At 40.2% G+C, this 22473-nt stretch overlaps 1 protein-coding gene across 1 annotated transcript in view; it reads right to left on the bottom strand.

Annotated features, from left to right (window-relative positions):
• Positions 1-22473, bottom strand: part of LOC124718798 (ras-related protein Rab-27A) — a 72903-nt gene that overhangs the window by 22962 nt on the left and 27468 nt on the right. Inside the window, exon 4 of the mRNA XM_047244411.1 lies at positions 15906-16020. Coding sequence (XP_047100367.1) covers positions 15906-16020 — 115 coding nt within the window. The remainder of the gene's footprint in view (positions 1-15905; positions 16021-22473) is intronic.

The following is a 22473-nucleotide window of genomic DNA, read 5'->3' as shown; positions in this document are numbered from 1 at the left end:
GCATGAGAATGTGTGTGGACACTCAATGGGTGTAAACATCATCATTAATATGTACAATAAAAGAACATAATAATATAATCTATTTGTTTGCAAGCCCATCTCTCTCAGCAGCTGTCATAATCAATTATTATTTATTTTTCCATCTTAGACTTACTATAATTAAAGAGTACTTCTCAGCTGATGCTTTTATTTATAAAGCACCTTCTGTGATCATTCTAGAAATAAGGACACCAAATGTACAACGTACAGGGTATCCCACCTAAACCTCTCTGATTTCAAGGACCCAGGAGAGAAAAACCACAGCAGAAACGACAATGAAAAATGCACCACATTTTAGGGCAACTCAAAGAATTTATATTCCTGTGTCAGAAGTGCCAAGTATCATTGCCAGAGTGCAGCATGGTCACAGGGAGTGAAAATGGCGACTCCACAGCAACGCACACAAGCAGTAGTGTGGTTTGCAGAAACAAAATTGCCGATTATTGTGCAAAGAAATTATCGTCATGTGTATGAATGTGATCCACCTGATGTGAAAACAATTAAGGAATGGTATAGGAAGTTTCTGGCAACAGGATATGTTCTGAAACATTCTGACAGTGCACGTTATGGAGTTTCAGAATAAACAGTGGAGGACATCAGACGAACGCTTCTCAGAAGCCCATGTAAGTCAATTTGTGAAGCATCTAGGGAACTTGATGTACTTCAATCAACATTGCATCATGTAGTTCACCAGCATCTTCATACGTGTGCTTACAAAGTGAAAATTCTGCAACATCTGATGCCAAATGACAAACCACGCTGACAACAATTTGCTGCGGATATGCTGCAGCGTATTGATATGGATGCCAGCTTCCTCGAAAGATGTTTATTCCCAGATGAGGCAACCTTTCATCTATCGGGAGCGGTTAATAGGCATAATGTTTGGATTTGGGGTTCACAAAATCCGCACATTGTCATTGAACATGTTCGTGATAGCCCTAAACTAAACATCTGGTGCGGGCTAATGCACAACAGGATTGTTGGACTGTTCTTCTTTGCGGAACAAACAGTGAATGGGTCAGTCTATCTGGACATGTTGGAGCAGTTTGTGTACCCTCAGATACAAGACTTGAAACCCAACATCATTTTTCAACAAGATAGAGCTCTGCCGCATTCGTCAACGGCTGTTCGCAAGTTCCTAGGTAGGAAAATTTCCCAATCATTGGATCGGACACGGAGGACCCATTGCCTGGCCACCACTTTCACCCAACATTATGCCGCACGATTTATTTATGTGGGGATTTGTGATGGGCCGCGTTTATGCGAGCAAAGTGGACGATATTCCTACATTGCAACATTGTATCACTGGTGCAATTGCAACAATAACAGAGGAAATGTTACAAAGAACTTGGCAAGAAATTGAATATAGACTTGATATTCTTCATGCTACAAATAGTTCACATGTAGAGGTGTACTGATGATAAATAAATAAATTCTTTGAGATGCTCTACAATGTGGTGCATTTTTCATTGTCACATCTACTATGGTTTTTTTCCTGGGTCTTTGAAATCAGGGAGGTTTGAGTGAGAGACCCTGTATTAAGTATCCACACTTCCAGAACTACCACAGAAGATGCTTCCTAAATAAAAATGAAACACATCTGGTGAAAAACACTATTTAACTGTAGTAATCATAAGACAGAGCAACCAATAATAATTGACAACGATAGAAAAATTTTTCTTCTGGCGACACCTACACAACATATTTTGGTAAAAGAAAGATGTATACTCAACTGCTTACCTGAAACGAATTATAACCAATGTGCAGGTAATGGAAGTTGCTTAAATCAGCCATCTGAACGTGCAGAGCTGCATGCAGAAACCAAGTAGTGTGGAAAAGGCTTGACATAACAACATTCATCAAAACATAGAACAGGGTAGGTGGGAAGCATCACACAAAGTAGAGCACAGCTTGTAGAGGTGACCTGTGGCAAAAAAGAAAAGATAGCAATATGTCTAATTGAGATATATAAAAGCAAAAAGTCAGTGTGAGGCTCACAAACAAAGTAGGAAACAATTTACTACTTCTCACTCTCATTTTTTTTTAAATTTTCTACACTTTCATGTTACTTCCGCAAACACAGTGACCATCTTCAAAATTGCTTTTACCACTAACAGCTACAAATATACTCCACAGGTCACTGTACAGCAAATAGTGGGGAATAATTTGGACTATTTAGTAACCCCACTTCCTACTCCTACAGCAAATTGTGTTATGTCAATGAAAATAATCAATTTTTGAAAATATAATTGGATAGACAAAAAAATTTACTCATAAAGCAGTGGCAGGAGAAAACACGTATAAAATTTAATAAACTGTGCAAGCTTAAGAGCCAGTGGCTCCTCCTCCTGGCAGAAGAGTTGGAGGGGAAGGAAGAGAGGTGAAGAAAAAGGACTGGTGAGTTTAGGGAATGAGGACAGTTTGGAAAAGTTGTCCACGACCCTGGGTCAGGTGAAATTAACTGGACAGGATGGGAATGATCAGATTGATTGTTGGGGACTGCACCAGATGGGATTTGAAAACCAGAGAGGTTAAAGGCAGAAGACGGGTGTCCAATTTAGATACATTGATAACATCCTTACCATATGGACTCATGGTAAAACTGGCCTGTTAAAATTCTTGGAATCTCTAAATACACTCTCCCAATTAAATTTCACATGGTTCTGTTCCATATCCCATGCCACTTTCATTGATGTTGACCTCATCCTCACTGAGTGTCACCAACACATTTCTATTTACAGTAAACCTACTAACAAACAACAGTATTTCATTTTGACAGTTGCCATCCTTTCCATATCAAACATTCCCTCCCACAGAGCCTTGGCATTTGAGGCAAACATATTTGTTCTGATGAAGACTTTGTACAGCAGTACACTGCCATCCTACTTCAGCCTTCACAGGACATAATTACCCCACCATCCAAGTTCAAAGGCAAACTTCCCAGGCCACCACATCCAATCCTGGTACAGCTAATCCCTCCAAGCAACCCAGGAGTACACTACTTTTCACTCAGTATTATCCTGGTCTTGAATGTATTAATCAGCTACTTTTACAAGGCTGTGTCTTCCTAAAATCATGCCTTGAAATGAGGTTCATTCTGTCTGACATTTTGCCCAGCACACCTACAATAAGACTTTCATCACCCTACCAATCTCCACAATATCCTTATCAGACCCTATGCTCTTTCTGCACTCATTTCCATGCCTTATGGCTCATACCTCTGTGACCGCCTCTGCTATAAGACTTACCCTTTGCACCCTCTTACCACCACCTATACCAGCCCTTTAACTGGCAAAACATATCCCATTAAATGGAGGGCCACTCATCGAATGACGCATGTAGTGTAACAGCTGTTATGTAAATTTGTTCAGCCTTGTACACTGGTATGACTACCAACAAGTTATCAGTTAAGATGAATGGGCATACACAGGGGATAAGCACTGGCAACACACAATATCTTGTTGCACAACATGCCCTACAACATGAAAGTTGTAACCTTGGTACCTGTTTCATCAAACACGCCATCTGGATTCTCCCCCAGATAATAGTTTCTCAGAACTCGCCAGGTGGGAACTAATGTTAAAACGTGTTCTTCGTTCTCACCACCCACCTGGACTTAATTTATGTTAATTACACTGAAGAACCAAAGAAACTGATACACCTGCCCAATATTGTGTAGGGCCCCGGTGAGCACGCAGAAGTGCCGCAACATGACGTGACATGACTCGACTAATGTCTGAAGTAGTGCTGGAGGAAATTGACACAATGAATCCTGTAGGGCTGTCCATAAATCCCTAAGAGTACGAGGGGGTGGAAATCTCTTCTGAACAGCACGGTGCAAGGCACCCAGATATGCTCAATAATGTTCATGTCTGGGGAGTTTGGCTGCCAGCGGAAGTGTTTAACGAGGAGTGTTCCTGGAGCCACTCTGTAGCAATTCTGAACATGTAGGGTGTCACATTGTCCTGCTGGAATTGCCTAAGTCCATTGGGATGCACAATGGACACGAATAGATGCAGGTGATCAGAGAGGATGCTTATGTATGCGTCACCTGTCAGAGTAGTATCTAGACATATCATGGGTCCCATATCATTCCAACTGCACATGCCCCACATTACAGAGCCTGCACCAGCTTGAAAAGTCATGTGCTGACATGCAGGGCCCACGGATTCATGAGGTTGTCTCCACACCCATACATGTCCATCCGCTCGATACAATTTGAAATGAGATTCATCCGACCTGGCAACATGTTTGCAGTCATCAACAGTCCAATGTTGGTATTGACAGGCCCAGGCGAGGTGCAAAGCTTTGTGTCACGCAGTCATCAAGGGCACACAAGTGGGCCTTCAGTTCCAAAAGCCCATATTGATGATGTTTCGTTGAATGGTTCACATGCTAACACTCGTTGATGGCCCAGCACTGAAATCTGCAGGAATTTGTGGAAGGGTTACACTTCTGTCACATTGAACTATTCTCTTCAGTTGTTGTTGGTCTCATTCTTGCAGGATCTTTTTCCGGCCACAGCAATGTCGGAAATTTGATGTTTTACTGGATTCCTGATATCTACAGTATACTTGTGAAATGGTCGTATGAGAAAATCCCCACTTCATCGCTATCTCGGAGAAGCTGTGACCCATCACTCATGCGCCGATTATAACACCACGTTCACACTCACTTAAATTTTGATAACCTGCCATTGTGGCAGTGATAACACATTTAACAACTGTGCCACACACTAGTCTTATATAGGCATTGCCGACTGCAGCACCGTATTCTGCCTGTTTACGTATCTCTGTATTTGAATATGCATGCCTATACCAGTTTCTTTAGTGCTTCAGTGTATTTTGTTTAGTTTCCTCAATCTCGCATTCCTTCTCAGTAACTAATGCTTTCTTCATTCCCTTTTAGTTTTCTACACTATCTTTTATTTTCTGACCTGTCTACTTCCTCCCCCATCTCTACCACACTTAGCTTTCTACTCTTATCAACTTTTGCACGATGTTTTGTCAGTAATCTCTGTCATGCTTATCTTCACCCTATCTTCCACCTTTAAGCTCTCACATTTCAAATCTCATTCAATACAGTCCCCAACAATCAGTCTTTCGTTCACATCCTGTGTGGTAAGTCTCCCTGACCTCGGTGACTTTTCTGAACTCTCCCCATTTTGTAAACCTCACCAGTCCTTTTCCTAAATCCCATTTTCTTCCTCTCCAACCCTTCTGCCAGAACAAGCAGCCACTGGCTCCAAAAGGTTGCACATATTTTTAGCTTTTATATGTCTTTCCTCCTGACACCGCTTGGTTAGTAGATTTTTTTAATCCATCCAATTATAGCAAACTGTGTTACCATTCTTTCCTGAAGGTATCAAGACTACAGTGTAACCTCATATGGAAGTGAATTGTGGATGATAAACAATTGAGACAAGCAAGAACACAGGCTTTTGAAATTTGCTGTTACAGGGGAATGCCAAGAATTAGATGAATAAATCAGATAACTACAGAGAAGGAACTGAACTGAACTGCAGAAAAGAAGAAATTTATGGCACAGATTGACTAAAAGAATGGACTGGTTGACAGTACACATCCTGTAAAATCAAAGAATCATGAATTTGGTAACAATGGGAAGTGTGGGGAGAAATAATTCTAGAGGGAGACCACAGCTTGACTACAGCAAGCGTGATCGCATGGATGTATGCTGCAGTAGTTATGCAGACATGAAGAGGACTGCACAGGATGCACTAGCGATGGGAACTCCATCAAACTACTTTCCACACTGGTCAATAGTGAGGGGAAAAGTAACATAATTAAGGAAGGATCTGTGGCAATTAGTCATATCCACAGGCAACGAATGATCGATTGAGTACTGAAAAAAAGACTTGTCAGCCAAACTGGTGTAGTCCCAGTCACAAGTGTTGACTGAAATTAATTTTCCTGTATGTTTTTAATGTCTGTGGATAATCAAGCAGCAATAGTTCAGAATAACTGACAGGAGAGAGCATTTAAACACATATCATGTAGATGTTTGTTAGCAGACAAATGTTTGGGGCTAATGAACTGCAAGATGATAAGGGTCTTTAAATAAATGCAGAAACATACATTATATGTTAAGAAACTGAAACACTGGAAGTAAAATAAAAACTCACAAATTTTCATTGACTTCATGTAACACAATGAGGTCTCCACAATATGAAGGCAAATAAGCGTAGCTGTTCCTACACTTGTCTAATTCTTGCAGTGTATTTTCTTTTTCAAACTTCTGAGACTGTTTTACAGTAGTGTTGTATGCCTGTCTGTCTATTACTACTTTCTGCCAGACAGGAGAAAGTGAAAAGATGATTCTAAAATCAATATGTGAAGATCATTCAAATGAAAATCATAATTCTACATCTACATACATACTCTACTAGCCACTTGAAGTGAACAGTAGAGGGTACTCCTGATTGTATCACATATTAAAGATTTATTTTCATTCCATTTGTATACAGCTTGTGGGAAACATGACTCTATAAATGCCTCTGTGTGTGCTGTAATTAGTCTAATCTCTTCTTTGTCATCCATACAAGAACAATACAGGGGGAGGTTTTAATACAGTCCTGGACTTCTCATCAGTTCTCGAAAAGGCTTTTGTGAGATAGACTGTATATGTCTTCAAGTGTTTGCCCATTCGGGTTTTTCAGTATGTCCACGACATGCTACAGTGAGCTGGATGAAGCCTGAACTCCTTAGTGATTTCTGTTTTATGCCAATTAGATTCTGGTCCAAGAAAACTCTCTCTGCCTAATGTTCCATCTTCCAATGCTAGAGACAATGTCAGAGGCTTTAATGACTCAGAAAGTGGTTACAATCTCAAAGTAACCTCAGCAAGCCAAATCGTATGTCCATAGCCGTGCAGCAACTGGTTTGTGAAATTGTCAGACAGGTGCTCAAAATTGCAGAATTGTTTCGATGTGTGTTATGGAGCTTGTAGTGGGGAACAGTTTGCACTGTTTGCTTTACTTAGAACTAAGACCCACAACTTGTCTAATTTCATTCCTCCTCCTTTTCTGTACTGCCACAGTAGCAGTGCATAAAACCCCTCCCATACACAGTCAAATGTACACAAGAAATACAAAAACAAGTATCAACCTCTTCAATGGGCTATTTCTTGTGCCACTGTCTGTTGCCATGTGTGTAATTACTCCCACATCTTGGGGAATCTTCATGCAGCATGGCATAATCTGACAAGTTTTGGAGGACTTCCTTAAAATCGAGTGATTGCTGCAATTGTAAATTGCCAACAATTTAGAGCTTTGTGCAGCAGCAATGTGACCATGAAAATAAGCATATTACATCTGATTTATTTTGATACTCTCGTGAAGGATTTTATTGGAGGAGCAAATGCAGACCCATTATTTTTATAAAAATCTGCGTTTCTAGAATTCCTTTCCTTGATTACTACATTGACAAACCAGGTTTTGGATTGATGCCTTGTAGGACTAACACTTTGAACAAATCCCAGTAGTCAACTGGTACCCATTTGCACACACAGGATTGTTGTTTCAGTGTATCTGCATGTGAACTTTCAAACTGTTCAGCATATTTGTTCATCTCATTAACAATCATTGTTTTTCAGCCAGGTGAAAAAAGGAATGTGAAAATATCAAGTGTATTTGGAGATTCTCCAAATGCAAATTTATTCCTATCTGCATGACAATTAAAGCCCACATTCTGCAGGACCACTGTCAGCAGTTGACAATTCTTCAACATCACTTTCCCCACTTGATGTTTCCTTATAGCACAACACAGACAGGCAACTCTAGCTCAGTTTGTAGAGCACAGTCCAACGGTTAAAACCTGTCTCTTAGAAATAATAGGGGTTGTCATCAGGGTAACAAGGATACATCAGCAGTAGCAGATTGTGCACTGGGACCAGGGGACCACTAAATTCATTTCTAAAATACTACGGTTTCATTGAGATCCAATCACTACTATGCTAGGCTGCACAGGTAGACCAGAGAAATTCAAAAGCACAAAAAAGAGAACCTTTAACATAAAAGGAGGATGATTGAAATTAAATAAGTTGTGAGCTTCAGTGTCAAACAAAGGAAATAGTGACAACTCTTCCCCACTACAAGCTTCACAACACAAGTCAGCATGACTCGTAACCTTAGACAGAAATGTGATGGTATCACAAACTGACTGTTCAGTAAGTTGAGCCTGTTTGATGTGGTGCAAACTCTTAACTGAAACTTTTTCCCTACTGAAATTCAGGCACTTCATAAGCGCTGGTGATGTATAGTATGACAGAAGCTACATTGAAAAGTGATATAGCTTTGTGCCACATATGTCTAATAAATAAGACCACTAGAACCTGATGAAAGTACACTATGTGATCAAAAGTACACCTGGCTGAAAATAACTTACAAGTTCGTGGCGCTCTCCATCGCTAATGCTGGAATTCAGTGTAGTGTTGGCTCACCCTTAGCCTTAATAACAGCTTCCACTCTTGCAGGCATACGTTCAATCAGGTGCTGGAAGGTTTCTTGGGGAATGGCAGCTGATTCTTCACAGAGTGCTGCACTGAGGAAGAGGTACCGATGTCAGTTGGTGAGGCCTGGCATGAAGTCAGTGTTCCAAAACATTCCAAAGGTGTTCTATAGGACTCAGGTCAGGACTCTGTGCGGGCCTGTCCATTACAGGAATGTTATTGTCGTGTAACCACTCTGCCACAGGCTGTGCATTATGAACAGGTGCTTAATTGTGTTGAAAGATGCAATCGCCATCCCCGAACTGCTCTTCAACAGTGCAAAGCAAGAAAGTGCTTAAAACATCAATGTAGGCCTGTGCTGTGATGATGATGAGGTCCCATACTCCGAGGAGCATAGGGAACGATGCAGGAGACCCACACCACTGTACTAGGCAAGGTCCTAGCGGAGGTGGTTTGCCATTGCCTTCCTCTGACGGTAATGGGGATGGATGATGATGATGATGATGATGATGATGACAGAAGAACACCCAGTGATCTCGAAGTAGGAAAAATCCTTGAACCCACTGGAAATCGAACCCGGGACCCCAAGCACGGGAAGCAAGAACACTACCGCAAGACCACGATAGTGCTGTGATAGTGCCACGCGAAACAGCAAGGGGTGCAAGCCCCTTCCATGAAACACATGACCACACCATAACACCACTGCCTCCAAATTTTACTGTTGGCCCTACACAAACTGGCAGATGACGTTCACCGGGCATTCGCCATACCCACACCCTGCCATTGGATCACCACAATGTGTACTGTGATTCATCATTCCACACAACATTTTTCCACTGTTCAATCGTCCTTACACCAAGCAAGGTGTCATTTGGCATTTACCGCATGATGTGTGGCTTATGAGCAGCTGCTCGACCACGAAATCCAAGTTTTCTCACCTCCCGCCTAACTGCCATAGAACTTGCAGTGGATACTGATGCAATTTGGAATTCCTGCATGTTGGTCTGGATAGATATCTGCCTATTACACCTTAGGGCTCTCTTCAACTGTCGGCAGTCTCTGTCAGTCAACATTTGAGGTTAGCCTGTATGCTTATGTGCTGTACGTGTGCCTTCATGTTTCCACTTCACTATCACATCAGAAACAGTGAACCTAGGGATGTTTAGGAGTGTCGAAATCTGGAATGTTCCAGAAACGGGGCATTGACGTGTATACCGTCAGTCGTACCTAGCCACCAGCAAGGTTAAACCACCTGAAGATGATTGAAAGTTGCTCTGCAGAAATATAGTGTGAATTTGCACAATGTGATCTGGCAGCAAACCCTGAAGACTATTTACAAGAAGAAATTAGTTTGGAAAAGAGAATAAAATAAACAAAAACAAAAGTGTTTCGCAAGAAGACAGACCCACAATCCCATACTGTTGTAGATGTTTGCAATTTTGTTGTTGCGATGTGTACCAGGAGTCAACCCAAACGAATATGCTTATTAGACCTCTTGTGTGATGCCCAATGTTGTTGGAAAGTGTCAGCTTGTTTCCTGCTCAAAGAAAATGATTTTTAAAGATGAAGTTTACGTGCCCATTGATATAGAGGTCCAAAGTTAGTGTAGTGCAATACTAGTTTCATCAGTTTGTGTTAATAGGGACAGTAAAACAAAGAATAACCAGTACTCCACCAACAATTAAACAGCTTTGCTGCCTGGTAGCAGCAGTTGGCACGGACTAGGGCAGTGCTATTGCTACTGGAGCCCTGGTTATTCTTTGTGTTTTATTGTCCCTGTTAATGCACATCAATAAAATGAAAATCGTACTGGATGAATGTAGGGCCAACCTATTGAATGGGCACATAAAATTCCACTTTGTAACAAGAAACAAATTGACACGTTCAGTCAATGTTGGGCATTGTGTGAAAGACATGATGAGCAGTGTTTGTTTGGGCTGACTGCAGCTATACACTGCAAAAATAAAATTGTAAATATCTGCAGAAACATGAGAGAATATGGGTTTGACCACTCTTAGGAGAGACACCCAGCACAAGACTTGCGAAATATTCTCAGACTTCAGGAAGAAAGTAATACTTTCAGTTTCAAAGAAGAAAAGTGCTAGTATGCATGAATAGTGGCAAAGCATCATTTTACTAATTCAGGTTGCAAAATATTAACAGCAATTATTTACAGCATAAAGGAAAAATTGAGGAAGCTTTTCACAGTGTTGATGTGGATAAATTCTTTGAAATTTTAATAATAGTAGGGAGCAAAAGATTATTTACAATCTGTACAGAAATAAGATGACAGTTATAAGATTTGAAGGACATGAAAGGGAAGCAGTGGTTCAGAAGGGTGCAAGACATGATTGTAGCCCATCTCTGATGTTATTCAATCTGTGCATTGAGAAAGCTGTCAAGGAAACCATGAACAAATTTGGACAGGAAAGTAAAGTTCAGAAAAAAGGTATAAAAAAATTGTGGTTTGCTGATGACAGTGAAATTCTGTGACAGGTGGCAAAGAACTTGCAAATGCATTTGAATTGAATGGACTATGTATTCAAAGGATATTATAAGATGAATATCAACCAGGACAATGGAATGTAGTCAAATTAAATCCTGCAATGCTGAAGAAATTAAGATTAGAAAATGAGACATTAAAGTAGTAGGTGAGTTTTGCTGTTTTTGGGCAAATAGAGAGGGTATAAAATGCAGACCAGCAATACAGTAGTAAGTAAGGCATTTATAAAGAAGATAAATTTGTTAATATCAAAAATAGACTTTAGTGGAATTTTTTAACATCTAATACCAACAGTTAGGAAGTTTTTTTCTAATGATATCTGTCTGGAATGTAGCCTTGTTAAGTGAAATGTGAACGAGAAGAGAAGAGAAACTTTTGAAATCCAGTGTTACAGAAAAATGTTGAAGATTAGACGATGGTAACTAATGAGGAGGTATTGAATCAACCTGGGGAAAGTAGAAATTTATGGCACACGACGGTCAAAAGGATGGACCAGTTAATACCGCACATCCTGAGGCATAAAAAAAGTGTTAATTCAGTATTGGAAGAAAGTGTGGGAGCGGTCCTGGCCTTGGCAGCCAAAGACTGTGGTCATGTGTGTATGAGTTGCATTTGTGTGTGTGTGTGTGTGTGTGTGTGTGTGTGTGTGTGTGTGAGCGCGCGCGTGCAGGGGCATTTTCTATTCTGATGAAGAAGACTTGCTTGGCCCAAAGCTTTGTTTGACAGTCTTTCTGTTGTGCCTATCTGCGACTCAGCATCTAAACTACATGGTGAGGAGCAACTATCCTTTTCATAATACTGTCATCCCAGACTTCCTATTGTTTGAGAAAGTCAAGTAAGGTTTTTGACAGATCCTGGATGGGAAGAGTAGGTGATTCACAGATACAACAAGTTTTGCTCCCACTAATGTTTGTGAGAACAAAGGATTTCTGTATATAGTGCAATATGTGAGAATACAGAAGCTGAAGCAGGTAAGTGAGAGACCTTATAAAAATGAACTCAAATTTTGCAAATAAAATTCTGAAGTTGTTCACGAATAGTTTCTGATTATTTTGGCATAAGTGACCTGTGGTCTCTTGACCTCATTACAGAGTAATAATGTATTTTTTTCCATTTGTTACCTCACTTAGAATTCAACAATTTCCTTTTCAATGGACCTGCAGCTTGCATGAGGTCAAAGAGCAACATATTTTTTGCTGCAGTATTTATCTATTTATTCATAGTGATACAAGTTACATGGTGAGCTAGTTTCATCATTTTGCCGTTATCAAGTGTACCTGTGAAGATAGTTTAATGGGTATAATATTGTTCCTTACATCTATGTCAGTTTACAACTACACATGGTACCTTACACTTATGTCTCAGCTGGTATGATCCATATGACATCTTCAAGCATCTTTTTGTTATGATTTGATCACATTGTTTATTTCTGTGAGCTTGTAAAGTTATTTTTGACAGCTTTGGCGCTAGCGATGCTCTATTTTTTATGGAATTTCTATTTCATGGAATGTCAGTGTAGCTGTACATGTGGTGCCAATAATCCAACTCATCTACATATACATAGATACTCCTCAAGCCACTGTACAATGCGTGGCAGAGGGTACCCTATACCACTACTGGTCATTTCCTTTCCTGTTCCACTTGCAAATAGCGTGAGGGAAAAACGATTATCCATATGTGTCTGTATGAGTCTCAATTTGTTGTATCTTATCTTCGTGTTCCTTATGCGCAATGTATTTTGATGGCAGTAGACTCATGAGGCAGTCAGATTCAAGTGCTAGATCTGTAAATTTTCTCAGTGATGTTTTTGTCAAACACAACATCACCTTCCCTCAAGTGGTTACTATTTGAGTACCCGAAGCAACTCAGTAACACGTATGTGTTGTTCGAACCTACCAGTAACGAACAAAGCAGACCACCTTTGAAGTACTTCGATGCCTTTCTTCAATCCAACACGATACGGATCTTAAACAATCAAGCAGTACTTAAGAAGAGCTCACACTAGCATCCTATATGCAGTCTCCTTTACAGATGAACCTCCCTTTCCTAAAATTCTCTCAATAAAATGAAGTCGACCATTGGCTTTCCCTACCACTTTTCTCACGTGGTCGTTCCATTTCTTATCGCTTTGTAACGTTACACCTACATATTTAAACGACTTGACAGTGTTAAGCAGGACACTAGTATACGAACATTAAAGGTTTGTTCTTACTACTCATCCGCATTAACTTAAATTTTCCACATTTAGAAGAGCTAACTGCGAGTCATTACACCAACTAGAAATTTTCTCCAAGTTATCTTGCATCTTCCTACTGTCACTCAACTTCGACACCTTACTGCACAGCACAGCATCATCAACAAACAATCATGGAAAAAATATATATATCACTTCCCTGGGGCACTCCTGACAATACCCTTGTCTCCAATGAACAGCCACTGTTGTGGACCACATACTGGGTCCTATTGCTTAAAAAGTCTTCAAGCAACTCACATACCTGTGAACTTATTACATATGCTCGTACCTTCATTAACAGCCTGCAATGGGGTGCTGTCTCAAGTGCTTTCTGGAAATCTAGAAATATGGAATCTGCCTGTTGTCCCATCTGTAATTCGCAGTACATCATGTCAGAAAAGGGCAAGCTGAGTTTTGAATGAGTGATGCTTTCTAAAACCATGCTGATTTGTGGACATAAGCTTATCAGTCTCAAGAAAGTTTAATATATTCCAACTGAGAATGTGTTCAAGGATTCTGCAACAAACCAAAGTTAGGTATAGTGGTCTGTAATTTTGCAAGTCTGTTCTTTTACTCTTCTTATATACTGGAGGCACCTTTGCTATTTTCCAGTCACTTGGGACTTCGTGCTGGGCAAGAGATCCATGATAAATGAAGGCTAGGTAAGGGATCAATGCCACGGTGTAAAACTGAACTGGGATTCCATTTGGACCTGGTGATTTATTTGCTTTCAAATCTTTCAGATGTTTCTCTACGCCAGGTATGTCTATTACTATGTCATCCATACGGGAATCTATCCGATGGTAAAATGATGGCATGTTTGGACAATTCTCTTGTGTTAACAATTTCTTGAACATGAATTTTAAAGCTTTGGCTCTCATTTCGCTATCTTCAACTGTCACAAGAGACTGGTCAACAAGGGACTGAATGGAAGCCTTAGACCCAATTAGCCATTTTATTACATAGGACCAAAATCTTCTCGGGTTCTCTGCAACATCTTTTGTTATGGTGTGATGGTGGTACTTCTTATATGCTTCATGCATAGATCTTTTCACAGAGGCACAAATCTCTGCTAACCTTTGCATGTCATCATCTGCGCATTGTCTTTTAAACCAAGAGTGCAACAGCCTCTGCTTCCTCAGCATCTTCTGAATTTTGTTATTAAACCATGGTGGATCTTTTCCATCCGTTATCCACTTACTAGCTGTATAACTCTCTAGACTACAATTTACAGTCTGCTTAAACCTTGCCCATAATTCCTCTACATCTCTCTTACTGGACTAAGTGATGCCACTTCACTGTCTAAGTGAGATGCTAACAACTGCTTATCTGCTCTATCTAGCAGAAACTCTCTCCTAGCCTTCTTGACTGATTTACTGACTTTTGTAATCATAGTTGCTATAACAACATCATGATCACTAATCCCCATTTCTATAGTGACATTATCGATAAGGTCTGGCATATTTGTAGTTACAAGGTCTAAGATATTTCCATAGGGTATGGGCTGCTGAGCTAACTGTTGAAGGCAGTTTTCAGAAGAAGTGTTCAAAATTAATTCGCATGACTGTCTGTCTGACCCCTCCCCCACAATGAATCCATGGACATCCTAGCATAAACTTAGTACGTTAAAACTGTCTCCAAATAGTATTGCATGATATGGGTATTTATGTGCTACGGACAGTACACTTTTTTTGTCACAGCGAAATCAGGTGCCCGGTAAAAACATCCAACAATAAACTTGGTTTCACCTAACATCTTTTATATGTGACCACATAACTTCACTGTCACACTCAACTTCCACTTTCCATCAGTAAAGCTCTCAACACTGCTATGTACAACTACTCATCACCAACTAACACTGCAACAAAAACCAACCTGATATGAACTGAGCAGAATTCAATGCAAGCTTGATGGGCATTACTGCTGAAAACAGCAAGTACTCTTTGTGAACAGAACAAGTTTATCTGCAAACAAGACAAACCACACTTACTGTCGACATTTTCACTGCTACGCAGATATTTTCAGTGCGATAGATGTTACAGACAAATAGGGGTAAAAAGACAAATGAAATGCAATTACTCTTTAATGAGACCATGTTATAACCACATTACTCAGAAAATATTCCTAAACAATCTCTGAAATTTTATCTGTACAACTCTGGTTCACACTCTAGAAAGAATCCACAAACACGGACATTGTTGTACAAATAACTCTTCAATGCAGCATATATTCAGTGGGTCTCAGCGTTTGGTGTCAATAATAAATGTAGAGCTGAAGTGGAAACCATGTTTCATGTGACATTTGAAGCAGCCACAGTGAATACCAATAGATAAATTTTGCGCTTCCTGTTCTCACTTACCTCGTTACGCTTCTTGGCACCTCAAATAAAATTTACAACTTCCATTTGACTCACCATTCTACTTCAGTTCCTCTCTCTTCTTTTCTTTACTGACAAAAAAAAGTGACGGACACTTCCTTAAGTTGTAATTTATTTTACTGATCAATCAACACACAGGCATTACTCCATATCAACACAGAAAGCCAATGTCTGGGGTTTCCATATACCACCAAATATTTAAGCAAAAACAACAACAACAACAACAAACAGAAAACACTGACTGTTTACAAGAAGCAAACACCAATTGCTGAGACATGTTGTCATACCCTCAACTGATCGAGCCAGTTCCGTATTTCGAGGAATGACTGTTCGTTAGTCAGGTCAAACAGGAGCAGGAATCCCATGGCATCTCGGTAGAATGCAGTTGTTAAGCTACGAAATCTATGCAGATCAGAAAAAAAAGATAACACAGTAGTTAGAACTAAACTATAACTAGTGGGTTATTTAATTCCAACTAGGGCATACAGCTGTAAGGGCCAGTAGATGAGTTCTGCAAGCGTACGTAAGCTCACCGGACAAAGGATTAGCCGCCTAACTTGAGGTTCCTGCATATGGTGTAGAACTGGAGACTGAGGTTTCACAGTATGCTGAGAATGAGAACATTCGAAGTGAAGCATATGCCCGGAAATATGACGGAAAAGGATATTCACTGCGTCACTTTCAAAGGAATTGGCCAACTTTTGCCTGGCATTCCAGCCCGAGACGCTGGCAGTCGTGCATGTGTGAGGTGAGCTTGCCTGCATGCATGAATTGTGTAAGTGTCTCTTTTACTGATGAAGGCTGTGACTGAAAGCTTTATGTCAGCAGCTTTTAATTGTGCCTGTCTGCGACTTGACGTGTCTTCTCTAAGCTAAGTAGCAATCTGTCTTTTCCTACATTGTTGATATTTTTGGCTAAATGATTCAGAGAAAGCACAGAAGGCCCACATTTTCAACTCCACAAGTCACCTTATGGCAATGGCACTCATACCATAGCTCACAGGGGAAGCTCGATGTGTAGGTATGAACTATTTTTAATATTGTGGAAGATTAATAGCGATTTGTAAGTAGTCAGAAAAAGTTCTAATTACGAACTAGTTAAAAACCTATGCAATACTGACTTATAAATCATTTTCTTGAATGAAAAATACCAAATTTTTTCCTTTGCCTGAGAGTTGGAGGGTGGGTGGATGGAGGATGGGGTCGTGTGGCTGCCGCCTTTCTCCCCTTGCCCACAGGCATGGGTGCCCTTGATTTATGGTGTTTGGCAGAGCGTATTTGTGAACCGCTGTCAACTTCCCCCTTTCCTGTTCCAGTCGTGATCATTTTTTGGGAAGAATGATTGAAGGTAAGCCTTCATGTGAACACCAATTTCTCTTAATTTTATGTTTATGGTCTTTACATGTGATATAGCTAAGAGAAAGCAATATATTGGGTGATTCTTCTACCAAATGTCATTCTCCCATCTTTAACACTATGATGCAGAATGCCTCTCTTGCAGCATTGACACTGGAGTTGGCTGAGTACGTCTGTAATGCTCTCATGCTTTCTAAATGAACCTATAATAAAAGGTGCTACTCTGCTTTGGATCTTACCTATTTCCTCTATCCCTCCTATATGGTACATATCGCGGAATGATAAGCAATACTGAAATATTGGTTGAACGAGAGTTTCATAAGTTACCTCCTTTGTGCGTGGACTACAGTTCATGAGGATTCTTGCAATGAATCTGTCTGGCACTCACTTTGCACGTAATTAATTTTACATTGTCATTCCTCTTTAAACCACTCCATATGCATACTCCTAGATATTTTATGGAAATGACTGCTTCCAATGATTGTTCTACCATTGTGTAATCATACAATAACATGTCATCCTGACTATTTATTGCAATAGATTACATTTGTTTATGTTGAGAGTCAAATGTCAGTCCCAACACCAAGAGTTAATCCTCTGCAGGTCTTCCTGCAGTTAGTTGCATTTTTACAGCACTGTAAATTTTCTGTATACAACGGAAAAAAACTAGTATATCTCGAAAGACAACATTAATTTTGATCCAATGATGGCATATGCCACCAAGGGCACAGTAAATGTACTGATAATGGTTTCGATGTTGTCTGCCAACAGATAGTGTAGCAGCATAGCTATAGCGCACCATCTGCTTCTATCCTTTAACAGGGAATGCTCACAGCCGAAAAGCTCAGTGTGGTGCAAACATGTGAAGCAACCAGGCAACAATTCCATGGAGATGCATTTGTGCTTGCTACAGCCAACTGAGCGAGTTTGAAAGGGGTCAAATTGTGGCCTTATGTGTGGCAGTACAGCCCTTTCAGAGAATTGCTACAGAAATTGAACATGTTGAGAGAATTCCTACAGAAATTGAACATGTTGTATCAGTTATGCAATGATGCTGATATCAGTGATCACATGAACATTATCACACCTGTAGATGAGGTTCTGGACTTCCACACAGCACAGATGACCACTACGATCTTCATATTGTAAGGACAGCAGTAGCAGATCATACAGCTACCACAACACAGATAAGAGGGCTTGTCAGCCCAGACCTGTCAATACAAACTGTTGCGAACTTGTTATTAGCAGTGGAACTACGAGCACACACACCTCTAGCCTGTCACAAGCAATCCAAGGTAAAGAAGGAAGAAAGATTAGGTTTTAGTGTCCCGTCAACAATGAGATCATGAAATTGGATGGGGAAAGGAAATTGGCAGTGTCCTTTTCAAAAGAACTATTTTTGCATTTGTCTAGAGTGATTTGAGCAAAACATAGAAAACCTAAACCTGGATGCCAGGACAAACATTTGAACTGTCATCCTCCCAACTGAAAGTCCAAAATATTATCCACTGTGACACATAAACACTGTACGAATAATGTGCATCCACAGTGATCACCAAAGTCTCCAGTCTGAACCCAGTTGATCTCTGCCCGCAAGTCACAACTGTTAACGAACCTCAGGGAGGTGGCATGTGCCTTTAGGATGGCGGCGACTAATTTTTTGTCGAGTGAGCTTACTGGACTTGTGACAGTTGCACAAGTATTACACAGCGTTTATCAACGCGTAACGTTATGGGTGTGATTCCGTGATGGTGTTACAACTTTTAGGGATGATGGAGAAGGGTAACTATATTAATCTGAGGTAAGGGACACTGGTCCGGAAATGACTGAGTCAAAAGTTGTAAGCAAAAATTGTTCCAATACCTCTAACAGTCAAATATGTGTGCCTGTACCATTGTTGATAAGATTGTAGGGTAGTAGTATGGACCAAAACATGGAAATACTGTCTGGTAAACATCAGCTCTAAAATGCATATTTTAAGAGATATGAGCACTTGTCCATCTTCAATACCGTGAAATACATCTCTTCTCCTGAACAAGTGCCAACAGCTCTAAAGCTGTACAGTTTATAGCCCATATTTGCTCGACATTTCTTTTTGTTCTGATAGATACTGCCTCCTCCGAAACTATGGACATCAAAAAATTTGCAGTGAAAGAGATGTTTTTCATGTTATCAAAGTGATCACAGCTCTTAAGGCATGCTTTTTGAGCCCATGTTTACTACACTTTTTTTCCTGTTTCAGTCCATATTACCACCTCTGAAATTTGTGTACTCTACAGTGCTAGCAAAAACAATACCAGTAAATGTATTCCACTATCAGAGGTATTAGAAAGATTTATGCTTATAACTTTTGATACAGCCATTTTCAGACCAGGTTCTCTTATCTTGAATTGATATATTTACTCTTCTCGACCATCCCTGAAAATTTGTATCATCATCACATAATCACTCTGTATAAGTGCAAACATATTTTCTTTGAGAGAGTTATAACCAGCTATTTATTTCAGTCACAGCAGTGGGAAGATATAAATGATTACAACTAGTTTCAGACATTAAACACCATCTTCAAATCTCAAGTGGTCAGTTACAGTTCCAGTAGTCACATTTGTTGCTGTGAATGGCAGTGTCAACATTAAAAATTAATTACCAATTGAGATTGAAGGGCTCTCTCTGGCTGATATCAGAACACTTGTATATTCTCACAGAAGTGACTGAAATAACCTGATGTGAGTTGCAAAATGATCACACAACCTTGTCTTTCAAGCAAATTGTCACCTGAGTTACAGATTAAATATGCCTCTATAACAAAGCTGTTAAATGATTAGCAGGCAAATAAGCAGAGGCAAACTGTGAATGACGTGGCGCAAACACAATTCCCTAAATTTGACACATTCACTGCAATGACCAATTTCTAAAATTTAAACAGCACAGCGATTTTTCCAGGAAAAAATCCTGTGGTTCTTAACACAGTATGACAAATTTTCTGTCAGTAGGAAATATCAGTTCCTTTTTAAATTAGATGGGAATTTTATAATGCTGCACTAACATGCTTTATCAATCAATCATGCAAAGGTTCTCATAAGTAAATGCTGCTGCTATAGCATAACATTGACAAAGTTTGACAATTCACTCGGAATCCATGATTTAAATCTATATAGTTACAGGATCAGTAACGTTTACGCAGCACGATGTTACTGGTAAAGTGATTTTTCATTCAACCTTGACATAAATTGAATTATTAACAAAATCCAGAGCCATCTGATGGAGGTCTTTACAGAGCAGCAGCACTCAGCTGGATGATGGTGATGACGACGACGATGATGATGATGTTGATGATGATGGTAGATATTACAAGTGCATTAAATGTCAGTGTGACTGAATGTTGTGACAGAAGCGCATTTAAATATAATCACAAAAAGGAAACACTTAATGGGTGCCTTCATACACAAATTATAAAATAAGAAAAACAATAGAAAAATCAGACTCCAATAACAACAATACAGAAAGAACAGATTGCTATTCATAACATAGAGCATGCACAGAGTTGCAGACAAGGACAATGAAAAAGAATGCTACAAATTTTTCAGCTCTTGGACAAACTCCTTCCTAAGAAGCAGAAAAAAAAAGAAACAGAAATTCATGCAACTCACACACACATGGTTACTCCTTCTGTGTACTAAGGCCCAACAGCGAATGGAGTGGGGGGGAAGTGAATACAGCACAGCCATATCAGAGTTGGCACACCATCTTCTTCACCAGACTTCACCCAGTATGTTGTCCACAACAGCAAATGTTCAGCAGACACATGAGTATCGTCAGCATTGCGCCAGGGAAGTGTGATAGGACTACCGAAGCAGCAGAGCAGAGCAGAGACATATAGGTGGCTAACTATATCACATGTACCTCCCAAGTCTCAACAGTTCTCTTCAGTTGAAACTTCCGGGCTGAGAGGCCATGGTCGATGTATAAAATTTCCACCTGACGTTTCGCCAGTAGCCGGACGACCTCAGAAGATGTCTCCCACAGATGGGAGACAAAACATCAGGTGGAAATTTTATACATCGACCACGGCCTCTCAGCCCGGAAGTTTCAACTGAAGACAACGCTGGCCATGAAAGCCTACATTGTATGACTCAACAGTTCTTTTAAAAAAGCCAATCACTTCTCTCTATTGTCATGCTCTCCCTACATCTACATCTACATATATACTCCACTAGCCACCAAGCAGTGTGTGGCAGAGGGCACAATTCACGCGCCAAAGTCATGCGCAAGGGAAAAACGAATGCCTGAACACCTCAGTACGAGCTCTTATTTCCCTTATATTTTGAATGATGATCATTACGTGATTTGAAAGTTGGTGGTAATAATATATGCTCTACATCCTCGGTGAAGATTGGATTTCGGAATTTAGTGAGCAGCCCCTTCCGTTTAGCATGTCGTCTATCTGCAAGTGTGTCCCACTTCAAACTTTCTATGAGATTTGTAATGCTCTCGCGATGGGTAAATGTACTGGTCACGAATCTTGCTGCTCTTCTTTGGACCTTCTCAATCTCTTGAGTCAGACCCAACTGGTAAGGGTCCCATGCAGACAAACAATACTCTAAGACTGGACGAACTAACGTATTGTAAGATATTTCCTTTGTGAAGGACTGCATTGCTTCAGAATTCTACCAATAAACCGTAATCTAGAGTTCGCCTTACCTGTTACTTGTGTTATCTGATCATACCATTTGAGATCATTTTGAATAGTCACACCCAGATACTTGACTGATGTTACCGCTTCCAAAGACTGATCATTTATTTTGTACTCATACATTAATGGGGACTTTCGCCTTGTTATACGCAGTAGGTGACACTTACTAATATTGAGATATAACTGCCAATCATTACACCACGCATTTATTTTCTGCAAATACTCATTGATTTGTTCACAACTTTCGTGTGATACTACTTTCCTGTAGACTACAGCATCATCGGCAAACAGTCTAAGGCTACTGTGAATACCATCAACCAGATTGTTTATGTAAATCGTCAAAAGCAGAGGACCTATTATGCTGCCTTGGGGCACTCCTGAAGTTACTCTTGTTTCTGTTGAAGTCACCCCGTTCAGGACAACATACTGCTCCCTGTCTGTTAGAAAACTTTCTATCCAACCGCATATGTCACTGGATAGACCGTAAGCGCACACTTTTTGTAGCAAGCGACAGTGCGGAACTGAGTCGAACGCCTTTCGAAAGTCGAGAAATATGGCATCAACCTGGGAGCCGGTATCTAGAGCTTGTTGTATATCATGCACAAAGAGGGCCAGCTGTGTCTCGCATGACCGCTGTTTCCTAAAACCGAGCTGGTTTCTGCAGATGAGCTTCTCAGACTCTAGAAAGGTCATTTTGTATGAACACAAAATATGTTCCCTATTAGTAAGTTGCAAATGATTGGAGTGCTAAACTTGGAGATTGGTTACTGTGCGGAACATTTATGTATATGCACAAATAAAGGTGGC

Source organism: Schistocerca piceifrons, chromosome 10 (assembly GCF_021461385.2).
Source record: "Schistocerca piceifrons isolate TAMUIC-IGC-003096 chromosome 10, iqSchPice1.1, whole genome shotgun sequence".
In the NCBI taxonomy this organism is placed as follows: Eukaryota; Metazoa; Arthropoda; class Insecta; order Orthoptera; family Acrididae; genus Schistocerca; species Schistocerca piceifrons.
This window is presented reverse-complemented; position numbering and strand designations above follow the sequence as displayed.